The 23,112-nt window shown below is 38.7% G+C and overlaps 1 protein-coding gene across 10 annotated transcripts in view; it reads right to left on the bottom strand.

The window, feature by feature from the left end:
* NSD1 (nuclear receptor binding SET domain protein 1) overlaps positions 1-23,112 on the bottom strand; it is a 188,724-nt gene that overhangs the window by 44,907 nt on the left and 120,705 nt on the right. For 9 of the 10 annotated variants that reach the window (XM_036886924.2, XM_036886928.2, XM_036886926.2 and 6 more), the window contains 4 exons: positions 13,423-13,498; positions 10,417-10,535; positions 9,339-9,482; positions 246-369 (listed from right to left, as the gene is read on the bottom strand). In XM_036886924.2, the coding sequence (XP_036742819.2) occupies positions 246-369; positions 9,339-9,482; positions 10,417-10,535; positions 13,423-13,498 (463 nt within the window). The remainder of the gene's footprint in view (positions 1-245; positions 370-9,338; positions 9,483-10,416; positions 10,536-13,422; positions 13,499-23,112) is intronic. The other variant, XM_057492295.1, reaches the window with a different exon arrangement.

The raw sequence follows: 23,112 nt of genomic DNA, 5'->3' as shown, positions 1-23,112 counted from the left end.
CTTTGTTCACAAAGCACTTGAATGTATCTCCACTATAGCACTTTTGCACTACATTGTGCTATTCATTCACTGTGCAGCTGTTGTGCCTTCTGAGGGAAAAGACCATATAGCACCTACCTATCTCTGTGTCTATAACAACCGCTCAGTACTGCCACATAGCAGTGTCTCCAGTAAAATCCCCCCCCCAAAAAAACTTAAAAAACTCAAACCTTCTTTGGAAAAAGACCCTTCTCTATCTACTTTACCTGTGCGACATTCATTGCAGATAAATTTTCCTCTGGGCATCTCAGTTAATCCAAGGCACTCCAGGTGGAAAGCCCCACAACATTGAGCCTCACATAACAGCAGCTCACCCAGTTTCTCACAGTTCTGTTAAGAGAAAGAAAACAGATCTGTCTACATAAAAATCCCAAGTGGAAGGCCCTTATAAAGGCAAAGATTAAGAAGCAGCTTTGCCATAAACAAGAAATCCCACCATACAATCAGCCAGAATTTAATGATTACCTCTTCTATGCCAGGTACCACAAGGTCCCTGGCACTCATAGTTCTTACATTATAAGGAATAGAAAATATAAGTAAACAAATCAACAGGAAAGACACCAGGCAATAACCAGCATTAGGTAGAGAATTCAAATAGCTACTTTGGATTGGGTGATTAAGAATGGCTTCTCAGACTCTGAATGACAAGTCAGCCACAGGCGTTAAAGGAAGGATTAGGAAGGCAACAAGGAGATAAACTTCACAGCTAAGAAAAACCATGGCATTTCTGAGAATCACAAGGGGAGCCAGTGTCACTAACTAAGTAAACGAAAGTTAGAAGCAGTAGATGAGGTGAGAAAGAAAAAGGGCCTGCTGGTGTGGCCTTACAGATCACCACACCCTCATATTTTATTCTTATTACAAAAGTATGGGTTGCGCCCCTTCTTTTTCATGTGCAGTTTGCTTTTGCTATGATTCGAGGTTAAGGCCAGCTGCCCCCATCCTCTGCTCTCAGCCCAACCTTGGAGGTCATCATCTCCTCCTGGACTGTAGTCATCCCCACCTCCTTCCCTCTTTCAATGAGGCACCTGTTTGAACTGTGTGTGAAGAGGTGGGAGGAAATGAACTTGAGCATCTCTCTGGAAGCTTCAATTAAGGTATTTGCCTGAACTACAATTTAAAACATCATTCAAGAATCAAAGTACTGCACAGAGCCAAGATGGCGGCGTGAGTAGAGCAGCGGAAATCTCCTCCCAAAAACATATATATTTTTGAAAATACAAAAAACACAACTATTCCGAAAAGAGAGACCAGAAGACACATGACAACAGCCAGACTACGTCTATACCTGCGAGAACCCAGCGCCTCGCGAAGGGGGTTAAGAAACAAGCCGCGGCCCAGCAGGACCCGAGCACCCCTCACCCCAGCTCCCGGCGGAAGGAGAGGAGTCAGAATGGGGAGGGAAAGGGAGCCCAGGACTGTGAAATACCCAGCCCTAGCCATCCACACCGGAGCACAGACACACAGTGCATGGGGTGCTGTATACTACAGAAATAGGACAGTAAGACCTGTGAGCAGGTCCCTGCAGCCGGCGCCCCTGGGACAAAGAAAAGCGAGTGTCCTTTGAAAGTCTTAAAGGGACAGGGACCCCACAGCTGGACGGAGGTGTCCCGGCACAATCAGCTCAGCAGCTGGGAACCTGGAAAACTCCGGGTGCCGCAACCCCCTGGGCAGCAGCACAGCTCGGATGCCCCTCATGGTTTCCACCTGTTCCCCCTCCAGTGTGACTTCGCTATTGCGGCAGCGGCCACGCCCACAGCAACTGGGCAGAGCTTCTTCCACAGCGGCCAGGCATGAATCAGATACCCCCTCTGCGTGCAGCTGTCCAGCACAAGCCACTAGGGGTCGCTGTTCTCCTAGGAGAGGAAGGCCACAACTAGCAAGAAGGGATGTTCTCCCAGCGGACACATGCACCAGCTGCCCACAATTACCTCTATCGCCATGAAAAGGCAGAATAATCTGATCCAGACCAAAATCACAGTCAACCCCTGAGAAGGAAATAAACCTAACCAATTTTCCTGAAAAAGAATTCAAAATAAAGATCATAACCATGCTGATGGATCTTCAGAGAAATATGCAAGAGCTAAGGGATAAAGTCTGGAAGGAGACTATAGAAATGAAACAATCTCTGAAAGGACTTAAGAGCACACCAGATGAGGTGCAAGAGGCCATTAATGGAATAGAAATCAGAGAACACGAACACAGAGAAGCTGACACAAAAAGAGATAAAAGTATCTCCAGGAATGAAACAATATTAAGAGAAAGGTGTGACCAATCCAAAAGGAACAATATCCGCATTATAGGGGTACCAGAAGAAGAAGAGAGAGAAAAAGGTATACAAAGTGTATCTGAAGAAATAATTGCTAAAAACTTCCCCAAACTGGGGGAGGAAATAATCGATCACACCACGGAAGTACACAGAACTCCCAACAGAAGGGACACAAGGAGGACAACACCAAGACACATAATAATTAAAATGGCAAAGATCAAGGGCAAGGACAGAGTTTTAAAGGCAGCTAGAGAGAGGAAAAAGGTCACCTACAAAGGAAAACCCATCTGGCTATCATCAGACTTCTCAACAGAAACCTTACAGGCCAGAAGAGAATGGCATGATATATTTAATGCAATGAAACAGAAGGGCCTTGAACCAAGAATGCTATATCCACCACAATGATCATTAAAAATGAAGGAGGGATTAAACAATTCCCAGACAAGCAAAAGTTGAGGAAATTTGCCTCTCACAAACCACCTCTACAGGGTATTTTAGACTGACTGCTCTAGATGGGAGCACTCCTAAGACTAAACAGATGTCACCAGAGAAAATAAAATCACAGCAAAGAAAGAAGACCACACAAATACTAACTAAAGGCAAAAAACAAAATCAACTACCCACAAAAGCAGTCAAAGGAAACACAAAAGAGCACAGAATAAAACAACCAACATATAAAGAATGGAGGAGGAGGAAAAAGAAGGGAGAGAAATAAAGAATCACCAGACAGTGTTTATAATAGCTCAATAAGCAAGTTAAGTTAGACAGGAAGATACTAAAGAAGCTAACCTTGAACCTATGGTAACCACAAATCTAAAGCATGCAATGGCAATAAGCACATATCTTTCAATAATCACCTAAATGTAAATGGACTGAATACGCCAATCAAAAGACACAGAGTAATAGAATGGATAAAAAAGCAAAACCCATCTGTATGCTGTTTACAAGAAACTCACCTCAAACCCAAAGACATGCACAGACTAAAAGTCAAGGGATGGAAAAAGATATTTCATGCAAACAATAGGCAGAAAAAAGCAGATTTTGCAGTACAGGTATCAGACAAAATAGACTTCAAAACAAAGAAAGTAACAAGAGATAAAGAAGGACATTTCATAATGATAAAGGGCTCAGTCCAACAAGAGGATATAACCATTATAAATATATATACACCCAACACAGGAGCACCAGCATATGTGAAACAAATACTAACAGAATTAAAGGAAGAAATAGAATGCAATGCATTCATTTTACCAGACTTCACCACACCACTCACTCCAAAGGATAGATCCACCGGACAGAAAATAAGTAAGGACACAGAGGCACTAAACAACACACTAGAACAGATGGACCTAATAGACATCTATAGAACTCTACATCCAAAAGCAACAGGATACACATTCTTCTCAAGTGCACATGGAACATTCTCCAGAATAGACCACATACTAGGCCACAAAAAGAGCCTCAGTAAATTAAAAAAGATTGAAATTCTACCAACCAACTTCTCAGACCACAGAGGTATAAAACTAGAACTAAATTGTACAAAGAAACCAAAAAGGCCCACAAACACATGGAGGCTTAACAACATGCTCCTAAATAATCAATGGATCAATGATCAAATTAAAATAGAGATCAAGCAATATATGGAAATAAATGAAACAACAACACAAAGCCCCAGCTTCTGTGGGATGCAGCGAAAGCAGTCTTAAGACGCAAGTATATGGCAATCCAGGCATACTTAAATAAGGAAGAACAATCCCAAATGAATACTCTAACGTCACAATTATCGAAATTGGAAAAAGAAGAACAAATGAGGCCCAAAGTCAGCAGAAGGAGGGACATAATAAATATCAGAGAAGAAATAAATGAAATTGAGAAGAATAAAATAATAGAAAAAAATCAATGAAACCAAGAGCTGCTTCTTTGAGAAAATAAAATAGATAAGCCTCTAGCCAAACTTATTAAGAGAAAAAGAAAGTCAACACACATCAACGGAATCAGAAACGAGAAAGGAAAAATCACGACGGACCCCACAGAAATACAAAGAATTATTAGAGAATACTATGAAAACCTATATGCTAACAAGCTGGAAAACCTAGGAGAAATGGACAACTTCCTAGAAAAATACAATCTTCCAAGACAGACCAAGGAAGAAACACAAAATTTAAACAAACCAATTATGAGCAAAGAAATTGAAGCGGTAATCAAAAAACTACCCAAGAACAAAACTCCCGGGACCAGATGGATTTAACTCGGAATTTTATCAGACATACAGAGAAGACATAATACCCATTCTCCTTAAAGTTTTCCAAAAAATAGAAGACGAGGGAATACTCCCAAACTCATTCTATGAAGCCAACATCACCCTAATACCAAAACCAGGCAAAGACACCACCAAAAAAGAAAACTACAGACCAATATCCCTGATGAACGTAGATGCAAGAATACTCAACAAAATACAAGCAAACCGAATTCAAAAGTATATCAAAAGGATCATACACCATGACCAAGTGGGATTCATCCCAGGGATGCAAGGATGGTATATAACATTCAAAAATCCATCAACATCATCCACCACATAAACCAAAAGGACAAAAACCACACGATCATGTCCATAGATGCTGAAATGGCATTTGACAAAATTCAACATCCATTCATGATAAAAACTCTCAACGAAATGGGCACCGAGGGCAAGTACCTCAACATAATACAGGCCATATTTGATAAACCCACAGCTAACACATCATACTGAACAGTGAGAAGCTGAAAGCCTTTCCTCTGAGATCGGGAACAAGACAGGGATGCCCACTCTCCCCACTGTTATTTAACATAGTACTGGAGGTCCTAGCCACGACAATTAGACAAAACAAAGAAATATAACCAATCCAGATTGGTAAAGAAGAACTTAAAACTGTCACTATTTGCAGATGACATTATATTGTACATAAAAAAACCTAAAGACTCCACTCCAAAACTACTAGAGCTGATATCGGAATACAGCAAAGTTGCAGGATAGAAAACTAAGACACAGAAATTTGTGTCATTCCTATACACTAACAATGAACTAATAGAAAGAGAAATCAGGAAAACAATTCCATTCACAACTGCATCAAAAAGAATAAAATACCTAGGAATAAACCTAACCAAGGAAGTGAAAGACCTATACCCTGAAAACTGTAAGACACTCTTAAGAGAAATTAAAGAGGACACTAATAAATGGAAACTCATCCCATGCTCTTGGCTAGGAAGAATTATTATCATCAAAATGGCCATCCTGCCCAAAGCAATATACAGATTTGATGCAATCCCTATCAAATTACCAGCAGCATTCTTCAATGAACTGGAACAAATAATTCAAAAATTCATATGGAAACACCAAAGACCCCGAATAGCCAAAGCAATCCTGAGAAAGAAGAATCAAGTGGGAGGGATCTCGCTCCCCAACTTCAAGCTCTACTACAAAGCCACAGTAATCAAGACAATTTGGTACTGGCACAAGAACAGAGCCACAGACCAGTGGAACAGAATAGAGATTCCAGACATTAACCCAAACATATATGGTCAATTAATATATGATAAAGGAGCCATGGACATACAATGGGGAAATGACAGTCTCTTCAACAGATGGTGCTGGGAAAACTGGACAGCTAAATGTAGGAGAATGAAACTGGATGACTGTCTAACCCCATACACAAAAGTAAATTCGAAATGGATCAAAGACCTGAATGTAAGTCATGAAACCATAAAATTCCTAGAAAAAAACATAGGCAAAAATCTCTTGGACATAAACATGAGCGACTTCTTCATGAACATATCTCCCCGGGCAAGGGAAACAAAAGCAAAAATGAACAAGTGGGACTACATCAAGCTGAAAAGCTTCTGTACAGCAAAAGACACCATCAATGGGACAAAAAGGTACCCTACAGTATGGGAGAATATATTCATAAATCACAGATCCGATAAAGGCTTGACATCCAAAATACATAAAGAGCTCACACACCTCAACAAACAAAAAGCAAATAATCCAATTAAAAAATGGGCAGAGGAGCTGAACAGACAGTTCTCCAAAGAAGAAATTCAGATGGCCAACAGACACATGAAAAGATGCTCTACATCACTAGTTACCAGAGAAATGCAAATTAAAACCACAATGAGATATCACCTCACACCAGTAAGGATGGCTACCATCTAAAATACAAACAACAACAAATGTTGGCGAGGTTGTGGAGAAAAGGGAACCCTCCTACACTGCTGGTAGCAATGTAAATTAGTTAGTTCAACCACTATGGAAAGCAGTATGGAGATTCCTCAAAACACTCAAAATAGAGATACCATTTGACCCAGGAATTCCAGTTTAAGGAATTTACCCTAAGAATGCAGCAGCTCAGTTTGAAAAAGACAGATGCACCCCTATGTTTATTGCAGCACTATTTACAATAGCCAAGAAATGGAAGCAACCTAAGTGTCCATCAGTAGATGAATGGATAAAGAAGATGTGGTACATATACACAATGGAATATTATTCAGCCATAAGAAGAAAAGAAATCCCTACCATTTGCAACAACATGGATGGAGCTAGAGGGTATTTATGCTCAGTGAAATAAGTCAAGCGGAGAAAGACAAATACCAAATGATTTCACTCATATGTGGAGTATAAGAACCAAGGAAAACTGAAGGAACAAAGCAGCAGCAGAATCACAGAACCAAGAATGGACTAACAGTTACCATAGGGAAAGGGACTGGGGAGGATGGGTGGGAAGGGAGGGATAAGGACAGGGAAAAAGAAAGGGGGTATTTCGATTAGCATGTATAATGGGGGGGAGGGGCATGGGGAGGGTTGTGCAACACAGAAGACAAGTAGTGATTCTACAACATCTTAACTATACTGATGGACAGTGACTGTAATGGGGTTTGTGGGGGGGACTGGGTGAAGGGGGGACCCTAGTAAACATAATGTTCTTCATGTAATTGTAGATTAATGATAACAAAAAAAAAACTATGCCATTATCATTAGAGAGCTTTAACAAAGGAAGGCTGAAATCAGGTATTCATTTAAAAACCATCCCTCACTGCTAAATGGAAAACTAGTTCAAAAGTAAGAAATGCGAGAATAGAAGCAGAGACCATTAAGAGACTACTGCAATGGTTCATACAAGAGATACTGGCTAGCTGGACTTAGGTCACAACAATCCCAAAAGGGCTCTGATTAAGGTTGAACACACTTAAGACTAGAACCAACTCAGATTACCTTTTGTGAGATCTCATCTCAGACAGGGTGTCACTTAAGATAGGGCCTTAAGAAATAAAATAAAGATCTGTATCTGCTTTGAAAACATTGTAAATTTATGAAAAGTCTGCAAATTGCCAACCTTTGATACTTTTCACCCCTCTAATATCCAGACTTGTTTTCCCACAGTGATTAGAAGAAAACTGCTAAAAATGAAAGAAAGTCTTATATTTATTCTGTAAAACAAGAAAGGCTTAAGGTGCCTAGACAAATCTGGTATCTTCAGAACCTCACAGAAAGAGAACAGGTCATGGCACTGAACACCAAAGCTTAAATATATGAACTATGGGGGGGAAAGAGCCAGATGCAGTCAGGGGATTGTGGGGACCCCAAAGTCTTAATCAACCTGTACTCTGAGCTATATTCAGATGTGTGGCTCTCCCATTATCCACCATTCACATAGAAAAATTGACAAGTGCCATAATATATTTTGTTTGTATATTCAAAATGTCAGTAACATCAGCTTTATAATGTATAATAAGCAAGTTCACTTTTATTATTAAAACAGAAAAATTTCAATTACATTATGTATCAAATAATAACTTTTTTCAAATTAACCAAATGTTTATGGACTGACCCTTTAAGTGGGATGACCACGTAATTAATCTGTCAAACTGTGACACTTGAGAATGAAAGCAGTAGTTATTATTAATAAATTATACAGGAACAAAAGATTTAAACAAAAACTGATCCAAACAAGCCAGGACCACAAGGTCACCATACTTTTACTCATATTTTGTGGATAATCTTTGTGGGCATAACAGTCTCTGAGGACTAACACTGTGGGAAGTGGTCTGAATCAACTTTCTTTATGCAATAAGAAAAATTAATAGATGAAGAAATTGAATTTAAAGTATACTGGCCATAATAAAATATTCTGGGACTGGGTTAATTTTAATTTTTAGCTGTTTCAATTAGAAAAAAGTAAAAAAAAAAAGTATCTTCAATTTTTTATATGCCAGTTTATAAGAATTTACAAAAGGTAAATCAAGACTATCTAAAGAGAACATAACCAAAACATCCTTTTAATTGACTCCACTTCCAAGTCAAATAAGAATAAAGTCTCTAACAATAAAGTGGAGTCACATCTCACAAGGAGGCAACACAATTAAGTGGTTAAGACTCTAAACCCAGACTAACTGGGATTGAATCCTGGCTTCACTGTGTGCTATAAGCAAGCTATTTAACATCTCTGTGCCTCTGTTTCCTCATCTATAAAATGAGGGTAATAATGGTAATCTATGAGATTGTTACGACTAAATGATGTAATATTTATAAAGCAGTTGGAACAATACTTGACACACAGTAAATACTGTATAATGTTTATTAAATAGAAAAATGTAAGTGACAGGTTTCTCTAAAGTCACAAATTTTAAGCAAAATTAAATCTCAAAGTAAAAGTTACCCTTAAAAATTTTTTTTGAAACCTGAAGATTCTCAAACCATGAGATGTACAGGAAAATGATCCTTGACTGTGCAACCACAGACTCACTTCCCCCAACTCAGATCTGCTTAGGGGCATTTACTCCTGAGCAATAAGGTAAGTGGTTCACTGATACTAAATATTTCTCTTCCTTTCTCTTTTTGTGGGGAAGGTGAAGAGTTAAATCCTTAAAGGGAAGTGAATTCCCTGGAATCATCCAAGACAATTTTTATTCTAACCATGACTGGGACATCAAGAGATGGAGAGGGCTTCTCACAAAACATAAAAATGCAATCAAAATGCAAGTGGGCAAAACTTTCTACCTGACAAACATTCTCCTTGAGTGCAGCTCCTCCACCTCGTTCACCCTGCAGTTTTTTAGATGCAGGAATCCCATGGTCGTTTTCTACACCCTCCTCAACAGTTTCCTTGGGGCTTGCAGCCGTCCCATGTGTCATCAGTTCTCCCTTGCAGAGAAAAAATAATGTTCCACATTTGTATTATTGACCCCCTCCCTCTGGGCTGCTATTTGTCTAGCCATTAAGCACTTACAGATGTTCAGCCAATCACGTGGGCGGACTGCATGCAATGTTAGTTCTAACCCTGCTGTGATTGGACGGGTAGTGGGCGCCTCATGCCCTGCCACTAACTGCTCTGAGGCTGTTCCACTGGAACTTTTTGAGCTGTTCCATTTTAAGGTTTCACTAAGGGAGAGAAAACATTCTTAAGTTTATTTGATTACTTATTTGTCCTTCCAAGATCAGTGTTTCCTAAATAATGCCCCCATTGGGCATTCTATTCAAATTGTCCTGGAAAGAAACACTCTGTATCACAATGTGTGATGCTGACCTGACTTGTTCTAATTCTCTTTTAACCTGAGTTGGAAAGCCAGAGAGACCATCAATGTATGCACTGATGCTCTGTCAGGAAATGGTTTTAAATCCATCTTTGTTTCCTTAAAGCTGATGTTTATAAACATTATTCTAAAATTAAACAGCTGACGGTCTCAAAAAATTATGCAAGTGAGTTTTCCCCTTAATCACAGCAGTCTCAACTTTTAAAGGGCAATATCCAAGATCATTCAGATCATATGGTTACTTGATATTGTCCCCTCTGGTATTAGAAAAAGTTTACTTCATGATGAAACAGTTATGTAACTCATCTGGTACCTAGAGCATAGGATGTGACCTTTTGAAAAGGTCATAGCCACAGTTGCCATATGTGCCTTGCCTTATTTTTACTAGGATCAGGCTCTTCTTTTCCTCCAGGATTCCTTACAGCTTTTAGCTCTTTCGGTAAAATACTATCCTTAAGTAAACTCAAGGGGAAGAGGGATATGGCTTCTACTGTGAAACGGAGCTTTGCTTTTGGAAGGCCAAAAGATGAAGAACTGAGTAATACCTCTGAGCTTGGAGTTTCTTTTGATGAGTCGTCATTTTTCAGTTTTTTACAATGCACCTTGGCTGTAGCATGTCTCTGTCGTTTTCGCTTCCTTGGTTTATCAAATATCTTGGTAGTGCCTATGACAGGAAAACAGGTGTTACCTGCTGGCTAATCATGCACATGTTCCAAAAACTCCTATTCTCAACTAAAGGTCCTCAAAGAATTATGGAATGTTAGAATAAAAACCAACCTGAAAACCCATTTAATTCTCCAATTCTGTAGATGAGGAAAACAGAAGCAGTGAAGAAGAGAGACTTACCCATGACACTGTAACTAGTTGAGGAAATTGCTACATATATATAAATTCTGCCTCTGACAGATCAAATAGTAATGTGTGGGAAGGTTATTATTAAAGCAATTTCATTTTACATAATTGAAATGACAAGATTTTCTAGTTCCTCAAAGGACTTTAGTATCCTATACATGGGGAGGAAATGCAGTTAGTAGTGAGGAAAAGATATAAAAACTTGGCCTCCAAGATTGAAGACAGTAAATTATATCACTATATGATTTAAGGATTAAGGTAAACCAAAAAGTTGAAATGTGTTAAGTATTGGCTTACAGGAGGAGGGGAAAAGACCTCTCTCGATATTTTTAGTAGCTTAACAGATATTCCTACATTGATACTATAACCTTGAACATTCAATATAATTAATGAATGGTCTAAAATCTGGCATATTTAGAAATTCAAATTCCAGCCTCCTCCTCATTTTCTATTGTATGTATTTCAACTCTTTGTTACAGAAACATCAAGAGGAAATCCAAAATGGTATTTCCTAAAATGCCCCAGGATTATTAGGCTAGGTATCAAAATGAAGACTGGACTTGGGAAACGGCTTTACAGTGCTCTCTTCTTGGACTGCCTGATATTGATGGAGAACTCTGCTAACAAAGGTGTTGGCCATCTAAGAGGAAAGGAAGAGTTAATATGATGACAGAATAAAGGTTCAAAATTCTCAAGAGCTTAAACTTTAGATGAAATTTACAAAGGGTATAGTTCAGGCTGTGTTATAAAAACTGAAGTACAAAAGTATAGGAAAAGAGATGGTATTATTTTGAAAGCAGTTTTTATTCCAAAAGCAAGCAAATGATGAACCTATGGGATTATAATTGCCATAAGGTTAACTGAAGCTAACATATTACTATATTTACTTGTCAGAAAACTTGATCACAGGTCAAATTTAAAGAAGTGTTCATTTAAGACCATATGAAATACAATCTTCCCATGAAACACTTTGCTGGCAGATCATATCTGATGCACATTGTGCTCAAGTCTGGGCTATTATTTCAGGAATGACATTAATCAATAAATGGCCTTCACAGACAAATGACCAAAGTAGTAGAAGGAATTGGCATGGAGAAAATGTAAAGTGGAAAACAAAGACAGTAGTGTGGCCATGAATCTGGTGAGGTCTGGTTTTAGCTTCCTTACCCTGCCACCTCTTTCACCTTCATGTTTCTTATCTAAAACAGGAATAATATGAAACTCTACAATTCTTTGTAATGCTTTAGATGGATTAGAAGTAACAGTCCTAAGCAAAGGACCTGCACAAAGACTTATTAGAGTTAAATACTCAAACTATCGTCATTATACCTGTTACTAAAAAGGGTTGCTCATTCCTTCTCTGGGCAGACCCAAGATCAACAAGTAGACGTTCCAGAAGTCAGATTCTAATTTAATCTAGAAGATTCCAAAGCTCTTAAGAATTAGGCTCAATAAGGATTGCCACCATCCAAAAGACAAACAACAAATGTTGGCGAGGTTGTGGAGAAAGGGGAACCTTCTACACTGCCGGTGGCAATGTAACTTAGTTCAACCATTGTGGAAAGAAGTAGGAGGTTCCTCAAAAAACTCAAAATAGAAATACCATTTGACCCAGGAATCCCACTTCTAGGAATTTACCCTGAGAATGAAGCAGCCCAGTTTGAAAAAGATGTATGCACCCCTATGTTTATCGCAGCACTATTTACAATAGCCAAGAAATGGAAGTAACCTAAGTGTCCGTCAGTAGATGAATGGATAAAGAAGATGTGGTACATATACACAATGGAATATTATTCAGCCATAACAATAAAAGAAATTCTACCATTTGCAAAAACATGGATGGAGCTAGAGGGTATTATGCTTAGTGAAATAAGCCAGGCGGAAAAAGACAAGTACCAAATGATTTCACTCATCTGTGGAGTATAAGAACAAAGAAAAAAACTGAAGGAACAAAACAGCAGCAGACTCACAGAACCCATGAATGCACTAACAGTTTCCAAAGGGAAAGGGACTGGGGAGGATGGGTGGGGGCACAGGGAGGGTTGTACAACACAGAGAAGACAAGTAGTGATTCTATTGCATCTTACTACGCTGATAGACAGTGACTGTAATGGGATATGTGGGGGGGACTTGGTGATGGCAGAAGGAACATAATGTTCCTCATATAATTGTAGATTAATGATACCAAAATAAGGGAGGGAGGGAGGGAGGAAGGAAGGAAGGAAGGAAGGAACTAGGCTCAAATGTAAGCTCTTTTTTCAAGCACATGGTCACAGATGTGTTAAAATAAACTAAGACCGTTTCTGAAAGACTAGCTTAAATGATCTGTAATTTCCCTCTCAACTCAGGTTCTGTATTTGCTGTCCTATAGAAATAAAAATGGAATAAAAGCCAAGAAAGCAACGACACAGTCTGAAGAATTACCTGTTACGAAAAATTAAGCAGCTTATTTTTTTCTATTGGTTCTAACATTTTCTTACTCTAATATAATTCTAATTCCATTTAACTAATTTCAACAGAAGGCTGAAAATGAAAATATAATTTTCTAGTGTCATGCATAGTTTCAGGGAGCATTTTTAGAGAAGTAAGTTTTGGAACTCAAAACCTCACTAGTCTTGCTTAAATACGTAATAACTTTTCTAATTAACTGACAAGATGCTTTAGTTATTTTTGCACTGTATTTTTAAAAAAATACTCACCTCCACCAAACTCTTTACAATGAGATGCAGAACATGATTCAGTAACGTTATTTTCCAAGTGACCAGCTTCGTAACACTACAAATAAGTAAAATGCAAGATGGTTTACAAGGAAAAGAAAATAAAACCTTTACAATATATGCCAAAAGCTGAACTGTCTAGTGCCATAGATACAGAATCAAAAAAATTCCAACAAGACTCATGACCACCACACACTCCTTTAAAAAAAAAAAAGTGGGGGGAGGGGAAGCTTACCCAGAGACTCCCAATATCTAAAACAGATACAGAATGCTTGCTTCTCTGACTGAAGTGGGAGATAACGAGAAGAACTATGTACCCAGAGACCCACCATTTGAGTTCTATTCCACAACACCCTGTATTCAAAATCTATCTTCTTAAGATATGATTGTTATTTATAGCGATTAGATTTTACAGACTTTACTTGATAATTCTAAATATTAAAAAGCTGACTCATGAAATGTCTTTCTAATTTAAGTAAATATAAATTAAAGCAACAAAATATTTAAGAAATCAAGAGCAATTTCTTACACATTTTATTTTTCTATTACTAATGCCTGTATGAGTCTGTTCCAAGAAAAAGTCTTTTCCCATAAGAAAAATATTCTTCATTGACTGTAAAACAAAACAGAAGTCAACATAATGGATGTGATTCTTGCTACAAAATTCTTGCTGTGAATTTCCAAATGTCCACTACATGTATTAATGAATATGAAGACAACTTTCCTCATGTTCAATGTAGACCAGAATCTTACAATGCCAAATAAAATGAAGGGGCAAATATTAGCCATCCAGTTAAATGGAAGAAATAAACTAGTAGACAAACCCACAAAATAGATCTGGTTAATTTAAAGAAAAATAGCGTCTATATTATTTAGATAGCCAACTTACAATTCATTGTTTAACACTTATCCAAATGCTGTGGAGCAAAAACAATCAGAAAATTCCCAAAACTATAGTCAGAGAACAATGCAGAAAGTATCATTTCCAACCTCATTAATTTTATAAGTTTTTGAAACACACATACTAGCACACACACACATACCCCCAAAAAAATCACACTACATGAATAAAAATCTACCTATTCTGCACAGAATGAAAAAGATCGTAGAACTTTGCCTCAGAGGACATGACTAAGATGCCAGTAACTTACTTTATACATAAAGTCTGGTGTGGATATGTATTAAAGCCCTTAGGGTACCACTATCTCAGTGGATAATCCTTTCTCTAACCCAGTAATTGATCCATCTATAGACAGGATGGCCTGCCTGGTAATTCATGGTGTAGTCCCAAGAAGTGAATCATGGCTTCAGCTCAATGACAAAATATACTGCAGTGACCAGGACTGTCAAGGTGACCAGGTCAGATAAAGTTACCTTAAAACAGAAAAGACGTCTCCTCTTCTCTAGAGCCTGGTTCTAGCCATCACCAGTAATCCTGGTTTTACTTGTCCTATCTGATGCCCTCGTCCCAATGAAAAAAGCTAAACTGCAGCAGTGACAGGAAGAGTTATTAATTATAGCTAATGCTTAAAAAGACCATAATTATGAAAGACAGAGAGTTAGATACATATCAGGGATTTTTAACAAGTGGTGCTAAAACAATTAGACATTCATATAAGTAAAAAAAAATTCATTCAAAATTCCATCTCAAAAAATGAAAATGGAACAAAGACCTGTATATAAAATCCAGAACCATAAAACTCCTATAAGAAAATACAGGAAGAACATCTTTGTGTCCATGGGGCAGACATTTTCTGAAATAGACACAAAAAGAGAAAGAAAAACCTAATACATTAAAAAGTTTCTTCTCATCAAAGACACAACCCCGTTAAGCCGAACGGACCTCTCCCAAAAAAATGAAAGGCAAGCCTCAGACTAGGAAAAAAATATTTACATACATGTATCTGACAAACAACTTATATCCCAAATATAAAATACACTCTTGAAAAGCAACCATAAAAAAGATAAATAGCCCAATCAAAAACATAAGTATGGTTGAACACTTGCTTTATAACAATACAAGAACATACTAAGGGGGGCTCAACATCATTAATCTTTAGGGAATACAAATTAAAAACCATAATTAGATATCATTTCATATTCACCAGAATGGCTACATTTAAAATGACTGAAAAAACAAATGCTAGTAAAGATGCAGATCAACTGGAACACTCATAATACTTTCGGTGGGAGTGTGAAGTTATAAAACCACTTTGGAGAATTGTTTGGCAGTTTCTTTAAACATGAGCCAGCAATCCTACTCTTAAGTATTTATACCATGATTAATGAAAATATATTCAGAAAGATTCAGAGAATATTCATACCAGCCTTAAGATTACCACCTCCAAAATAAAAACACTCAAATGTGCATCAACAGGAGAAGGGATCAGTAAATTGTACTTGGAACTCTACTCAGAAATAAACAGGGATGAACTATTGATATAGCATTCTTGTGGATTTATCTCAAAAACATAAGTCAAACAAAAAAAGCCAGATTAACAAAAACAAAACAATATATATGATATTCAAGAACAAGCAAAATTAGGCACTCCTCTGAGGTCACCCGCACTTTCTAAGTGTGTAAACTTTTAATCCTGAACTCTTTCTCTCCAACCTTTTAGGGAGCTCCTCTCTCTCTCTCTGAGGTCGGCTGCACTTCTTTCTAAGTAACTTTAAATAAAACTTTTACTCTGCCTCACTACTGTGTCTTTGCCCTTTCAATTCTTTGTCACGGCGGGGACAAGAACTGAGGAAAATACACAATGCCTCTCCCCCAACATATTTGGTGCCTTGCCTCGGATAGATTTCCATCCCCATTAAGCCGAACGGACCTCTCCCAAAAACAGATTTGGTACTGCGCAACTCGAATGGATTTCCAATCCCCCATAGCCAGATGTGCCTCGCCCCCTAGCTGGAGGCACTCACTCACTCACTCACTATCTACCTCTTCTCTGAGAATCCTTCCCTTCCTCTGTCTCTCGTGGACCAAAAACAGCAGCACTCGAGGCACAGGTTGAGCAGTAAAGGCCACGGGGCGCTTGCCAAAAGACTTCCGTGACAGGTAAGTTGGTCGTGGACAAGGGAAGACTGCATTAGGCACTCCACCGACCGCAAGACAATGTCCACGCAATGGAGGCACACTGTTAAACCACCTACGTCCAATGCCGCAGCAAGTCCCCATGCAAGGTTTAATATGTTCACGCAGAGACTTCCTTTTCTGTGTTCTCAGATTTCTCTCCTACTCGCTGCATTTCTTTTCTTTCCTTCTCCAAGCTTTTTATGTTATCTGCTGGTCAGCTAATTGGGGCAAACCTCAAGGACCCCCATATCTCATAATCTCCTTGGCCATGAGATGTCCACCAAACCCAGCTGGAGGAAGCACCCACTTGTGCTTGCCTTGCAGGGAACCACTCCCTAGGAGGCAAGTCACGATTGGGTCCTAGGGAACGTCACCCAGAGCAACCAGGAGATTTCTCCCTTTACTCTCTTATTCTCCAACGGCTCCCTGCAGGAGCTAAGAGACTTCTCACTTGCCTCTATTCTATGACCATTTGTCCCTTTTGTACTAAATTCTTTCTATCATCATGTCTGTCCTATTTTCCATTTAGAGGGAAACAGACTTTTACTCTGAAGGGATCTGCAGGTCTGACTTAACTCTGACCCCCCTTTTAGGACTTACCTCTCAGGCCTAGCCTGCAGCCTGCAGGAGCACCATAGCCTAGGGCCAAAACCTCTTCCTCAGCAAAGCAGGTTTTTTTTCCTTCACAGATGCCTGTTTCAACCCAAGCAACCATGAGATGATCTTTCCTAACTAGCTTAGTAGCCTCCCCAGGGACCTTGCCCTCCCTATGGTCCCCTGAGGAGGCTCTCAGATCTCCAGGAGGCTCGTCTGGCCAGAACACTTCTTTATGCCCTTTGCTAACCCTAAAAGTTCAGTTAAGAGCTGCCGCTCTTCCCTTCTTGCACCCTTATCCTGGCACCTGTAATTACTACTAAAAAACCTTAACCAATTAAGACTAAGTAAGTATAAAGACCAAAGTTTCCTTAAAAATCTCTACTCTAGAATCCTCCCATTTCCTCTGCACTTGCACCTCCTTCACTGTTCTCTCATTGGCCTTTCCCTTAGCCTGCTTATTACAAGTCAGCTTTCTAGCTATTTGCCTAGCTTGGTTGAGCCTCCTTCAGGCTCTCATAAGACCTCGCTGTCAGCCTTTGTCAAGTCTCATGGGACCACCTGTGGTAAGTCCTCTTTAAACCTTCACTAGAAAGCCACAAGACTCTAGTCCTCCATATCCCACTCAGAGATGTCTGAGGCGGGATACATTAGGTCCTGGGCAGCTGGCTGTGCCAAGACCTCTGGAATAGACCCTGGGACGCTGGGCTCTCTAACCTATTCCTCGGTATAGTCCTGTCCTGCTCTCGGAGATGTCTGAGACAAGAAGAGTTAAATTTCCTTTCTTCCTAGGTGAGCCACACTGTCAGGCTGCATTCTCTACCACTGATCCCAATTCAACCCTGAGACTCTCAAACTGTAAGTGGGTGGGCAATTGAGCAGAGGTCCCTTACTTTCAGGCTTGCTTCTATCTCAGAAGCCAGAAAGAATTCTGCCAAGCTTGCAAACCTGATGCAATTCTCTCCTTGCTCCTCTCCCTTCTTTACTTCTGCTCCAATGTCAGCTTACAAACTAAACTTAGCTGAGCAAAAGAGTTAATTAAAGAGTCTTGTAAGTCTACTAGCAGCCTTCACTTGTCTGACACTAAGTTTCTCATTAGAAAGACTGCTGCTCCCTCAGTAAATCCTAACTGAAGTTGTAAGACAGGGCTGAAGAACACTAGTGTAACAATTTACAACAGCTTATTCTTGTGCTTAATGTCTCAGTAATATGTTTCCATACTGGAAAAGACAAAAGTATTAATAATAAAAAAGCTAAGTTCTGCTAACAACTATGTGACCTTCTGTATCTGCCTTTAAAATCTTTTATTGTCACTTTGGTTATATGAATAACTAAATATTATTTCTTTAACAACTTATAACCTTATTTTAAGCAAGTGCCTTAAAAACTTTCTTCCCAAAATCAAATTCAAAAGGTACTTTTACCTCTTAGTTAACTCCAAGATTTTCTAAAAGTCAGAAAATTTTCTCCTCATACAGGAAAATGTTTCAGCTAATTCAGCTTATACATTTAATATGTAATTACTTAGGAACCACTGTCAAATGAATGATGCTAAACTTAGATGATTAAACTGTTACACGTTATAGAAATAACCAAATTTCCTTGTCATTTATGTTAACCATAGCCATTTCTAAGTCTTTTATCATTTATAATTGCTGTTTTATTCTAAAACTAGTAAAAAACCTAGATTCAAGCCAAGCAAGAATTACTTAAGACTGTGTGAACTAAAGGGGATAACTTCAACTTTCATGACATTTTGTTTCAAATGTTGCTAATCTCTTGAACAGAAAAAGTGTGTTTTAAACTTTTAATCTGGCTTACAACAGTTTAGTAAATTATACCTTTAAAGCAGAATTGAAACATTTATCTTTCTCTTTCTATATGATCCCTCCAGAATTTAGAAACTCTCAGTAACTATTTTCATATTTTATGGCAACATTATTATTTGCATAAGTTCAATAAGAATCTGCTCTCCTTGTAACAGGACACAATTGAAAACACTGGTTATTATCAAGGCTTTGACTGGAATGTCATTTGAGACACATACATACACTCAGATATTATCAGACAGCTTTAAGGAACTAAGATTGACTTTATGGAGCCAACAAAGCCCCTTGGAAGAACTGACCTGGTACCTTGCTTATTACCAGGTTCCCAGTAGCCTTACCAGATGAGTAAGGAAGGTCACTTTCTGGCAGTGCAGGAACCTCAGAATGTCTTGGGCACCTCAAGAAGAGAGAAATTCACCCAGATCTACAGGAACTGCAGGCAAAACCTGATGGTAAATCTGGCTTGGCTTTCCTGGCCTCAAGAGGCCTTTAAAAGCTCAATCTGAAATTCCTTATGAAAAGTTCCAGCAGAGCACATTTAAAAGATCCCATGTGATCAATTGCTTTTCTTGCTGCACTTATGTAAATAATCAAGCCAAGTGTTCTGAAGCTAAACTTATTTTCTTAATATGGTTACCTCTAATAAAAATGAGGGAGAGAAAAGTATTGTTTCAATGATACAGCTTTATCTATACTAGATTCTAATACTAGTCATTATGAAATAAACTAAATCCTAAATTCTAGTTTCCTCAAATAGCTATCTATAACTCTCCAGATGTTCCCAGTTTTCTCCCATGTCAATTAAAAATCTTACTATTCTAATCCTTGTATTTGGCCATGCTTTCTTAATCTCGTCGTTTGTTCTTCCAGAATGGAAAGTCCAACTCCAGATGTTGCTCAGACAGGATTTCAACCTCTGACAAGCAGTGAACAGTGAAGAAATTAGCTGATCAAGTCTCTCAGATTCATCAGAGGCTCTCAGTTCCACTTTTAGAACTGGGCATCCTGGCTACTACCCTCTGCTAAACTCCTAATGCTTTTACTAGCCCCACTGTGTAGACCATGCTTACTAAACCTCTTAACTAAATTTATTTCTTCCAGATTACAGTCCCTTGAGATTTAAGTCCTGTTGTCCTGGAAATTCAAGCCCTTACCAATTGATAAGTCAGCCAACTTCCTGAGGCCAGTGCCTTATCAGAATATGCCACACCTATATATCTAATACAGGTCGCCCCAATCTCAATAGCAGCCTATTTGGGAAGGACTCTACCAGTTCTTATGTCTACCCCCTCAGCTGTCAAGGTCCCTAAAGTTGTCAGCTGTGGCTCCATCTTTCTTGTGTAAAGCGGTGGAAAAATCCAGCAGTGCAAAATCATGAGACCCAAGAATCCAGCTAAACCTGTAAGACTGTAGAAAATCTAAAATAGCTCTTCAAGTAACAGCCACCTAAGATAAGTGCTCTGAAACTACAGTTCCTTAACTCTTTCTGGGCATCCTTGTGAGAGTGGGACTTATTATTCATTTCCTGTGCTACTGTGAAATCCCTTTCCTTTAGCCAGCAATATTTCTGCCCTTGTTAGGTTTAAACCTTAAAAAGAAAATGGCCTTAAACATGCCATCATTACTATTATTAACCTTCACCTTATTATATTAGTTCCTCTCCTGACTAAACCAAATCTTTAAATTCCTCACAGGGTGGGTGTGGCCCTGGCTAGCACCTTTCATCCCCCTCCTTGGAGTAATAGTATTAGCTCTCATATTCAGACCCTGCTTACTTAAGCTCCTAATCCAATTTGTGTCTTCTTGCCTAGAAGCAATCAAACTGCAGATGGTCATAAGACAAGGATTCCAACCTGTACCTTCCAATGACAACACCTCCAACCTCATAGGACCACTTGATGGACACCCCTACAGCCCGTCTGAGTCCTCGTTGCCTCAACAAACCAAACAGCAAGCAGCTAAACCCCTAACTGGGTGCCCTTACTGTCCTAATCTCCACCATCCTGACAGTCAGCAAGCAGGGGGACCTAAATAACTACACTGTCCCTCACAAGCAGGAAGTAGCCAGAGTGGTCATCACCCCTAGCCCCAGTGATTTGGGTTCCAACTGCTTAAGGGGGGAATGTTAGGCAGGAAGATAGATATGAGTGGGGTGGAAAGAGAACAACAAGGTCAGTAAAGCCCACTAGAAAGGACTCAGAGTTAACCAGTTAAAACTAGAAAGCCAGAAGACTCAGAGTTAAAGTCAATCAGTTAAAGCTCAAAAGGTCAAGAGCAACTTGGCCTTGAACGTTTGAATATTTCCCAGATAAAGAAAAGTATCTGAGCACAGCCCATGTCTTCACTGTGTCAATTAGATCATTTTAAGATTTACTGTAGCCTACTAAAAGGCCCACCTATAAAAAGCATAATAAAGACAAAGAGATCCCACCTTAAAGCCAAAATTGCATTTTGAAAAAAACCCAGGGAGTTTAAGAAGAAAGATTCTTACCATACTCTTTATCAAACAAATAACTCTGCCCACCTTGGAGGAAGGGCAGACAGTCTTGATTGATAAGCTAATTTTGCAGATTTACCTACAGGACTGACTGGTAAGAAACTTAATGCCTCATCAAAGATAGTTGAGACCACTTAACAAACCCACACCCTAGCCTTTGTTACATTCCTGAAAAATCCTTAAAAGAGGGAACCCCAGCCTTTCAGGGTGCTCCTCTCTCTGAGGTCACCTGCACTTCTTTCTCTCTAAGTAACTTTAAATAAAGCTTTTACTCTGCTTCAAAAAAAAAATAATAATAATAATATGCAAAATTAATCTATGCTGAGAGAAGTTAAGAAAGCAGTGCCTCTGGAAAAGATAAGAATGGTGAATTGACTGAAAAGAGGATAAGAAATTTCAAGGTTGATGGATATAGAGCACACCTAATTAGGGCATACTTACATGATACATACAATTGTTTACAGCCATCAAAAAGAACAATTAAGATCAGTGCATTGTGTAAAGTACATCTCAATTTTAAAAAAGAAAATTCTGGGATACATTAACCTACATAAATTAAAATTAAGCATATTAATTAAATCATTATTGTTATTCCCTTAGGAAAAAAATTAACCCACAAATATGGAAAAGTCACATTTTAGATTAGAAAACTACATTTGATAGAGCAAAATTATACAAACTAATACTATTTTTTAAGTAACCCAATCTCAACATCGAGGACTCACCTTATTCCTCCAAATCATTCACTTACATATGTCGGCTATATTTCAGTAAAATGGGGAAAAATCATTCACTTATCTGACCCAAATTCTTACTTTCTTCCCAACTAAATCCCAGTTCCCCTAGCCGTTCCCATATACCTCTTTCAACAATCTTGCAAAATGGCTAAGATTTGATTTTGACAAATCTAGGAGAAAAAGCACTATAGGAATTTATTACAGCCTTTACTAGAATGTAAGCTATAGTGAGGATGGCAAGTTGGAGACATGATATTGTCACTGAAGATGATGATCAACTACAGAGAAAGTTCAGAGGACAGGAGATGAGCCTCAGAATAACTGCAGTTCATGTCACAAGACTGCTTTGAACAGAATAAAAGACTTAAAGAATATAAAGAACAAAGAAAAACTGAAGGAACAAAACAGCAGCAGAATCACAGAACCCAAGAATGGACTAACAGTTACCAAAAGGAAAGGGACTGGGGAGGATGGGTGAGAAGGGAGGGATAAGGACGGGGGAAAAGGAAAGGGGGCATTATGATTAGCATGTGTAATGTGGCAGGGGGAATGGGGAGGGCTGTACAACACAGAGAACACAAGTAGTGATTCTACAGCATCTTACTACACTGATGGACAGTGACTGTCATGGGGTTTGTGGGGGGACTTGGTGAAGGGGAGAGCCTAGTAAACATAATGTTCTTCATGTACTTGTAGATTAATGATAATAACAACAACAAAAAAGAATATAATGCAGCTTTTTATTTCATTAATTTTTTAGGGGAAGGAAGATTTTTTTTAAATTAAAGTATCGTTGATACAATCTTATGATGGTTTCAAATACACAATACAGTGGTTCAACATTCACCCATATTATCAAGTCCTTACCCCCTCCATTGCAGTCACTATCAACATAGTAAGATGTTAGTCATATAATGCAGCTTTTTAAGTAAGGCA

Source organism: Manis pentadactyla, chromosome 2 (genome assembly GCF_030020395.1).
Source record: "Manis pentadactyla isolate mManPen7 chromosome 2, mManPen7.hap1, whole genome shotgun sequence".
In the NCBI taxonomy this organism is placed as follows: Eukaryota; Metazoa; Chordata; class Mammalia; order Pholidota; family Manidae; genus Manis; species Manis pentadactyla.
The sequence above is the reverse complement of the archived record's forward strand: the minus strand, read 5'-3'. Positions and strand labels throughout refer to the sequence as shown.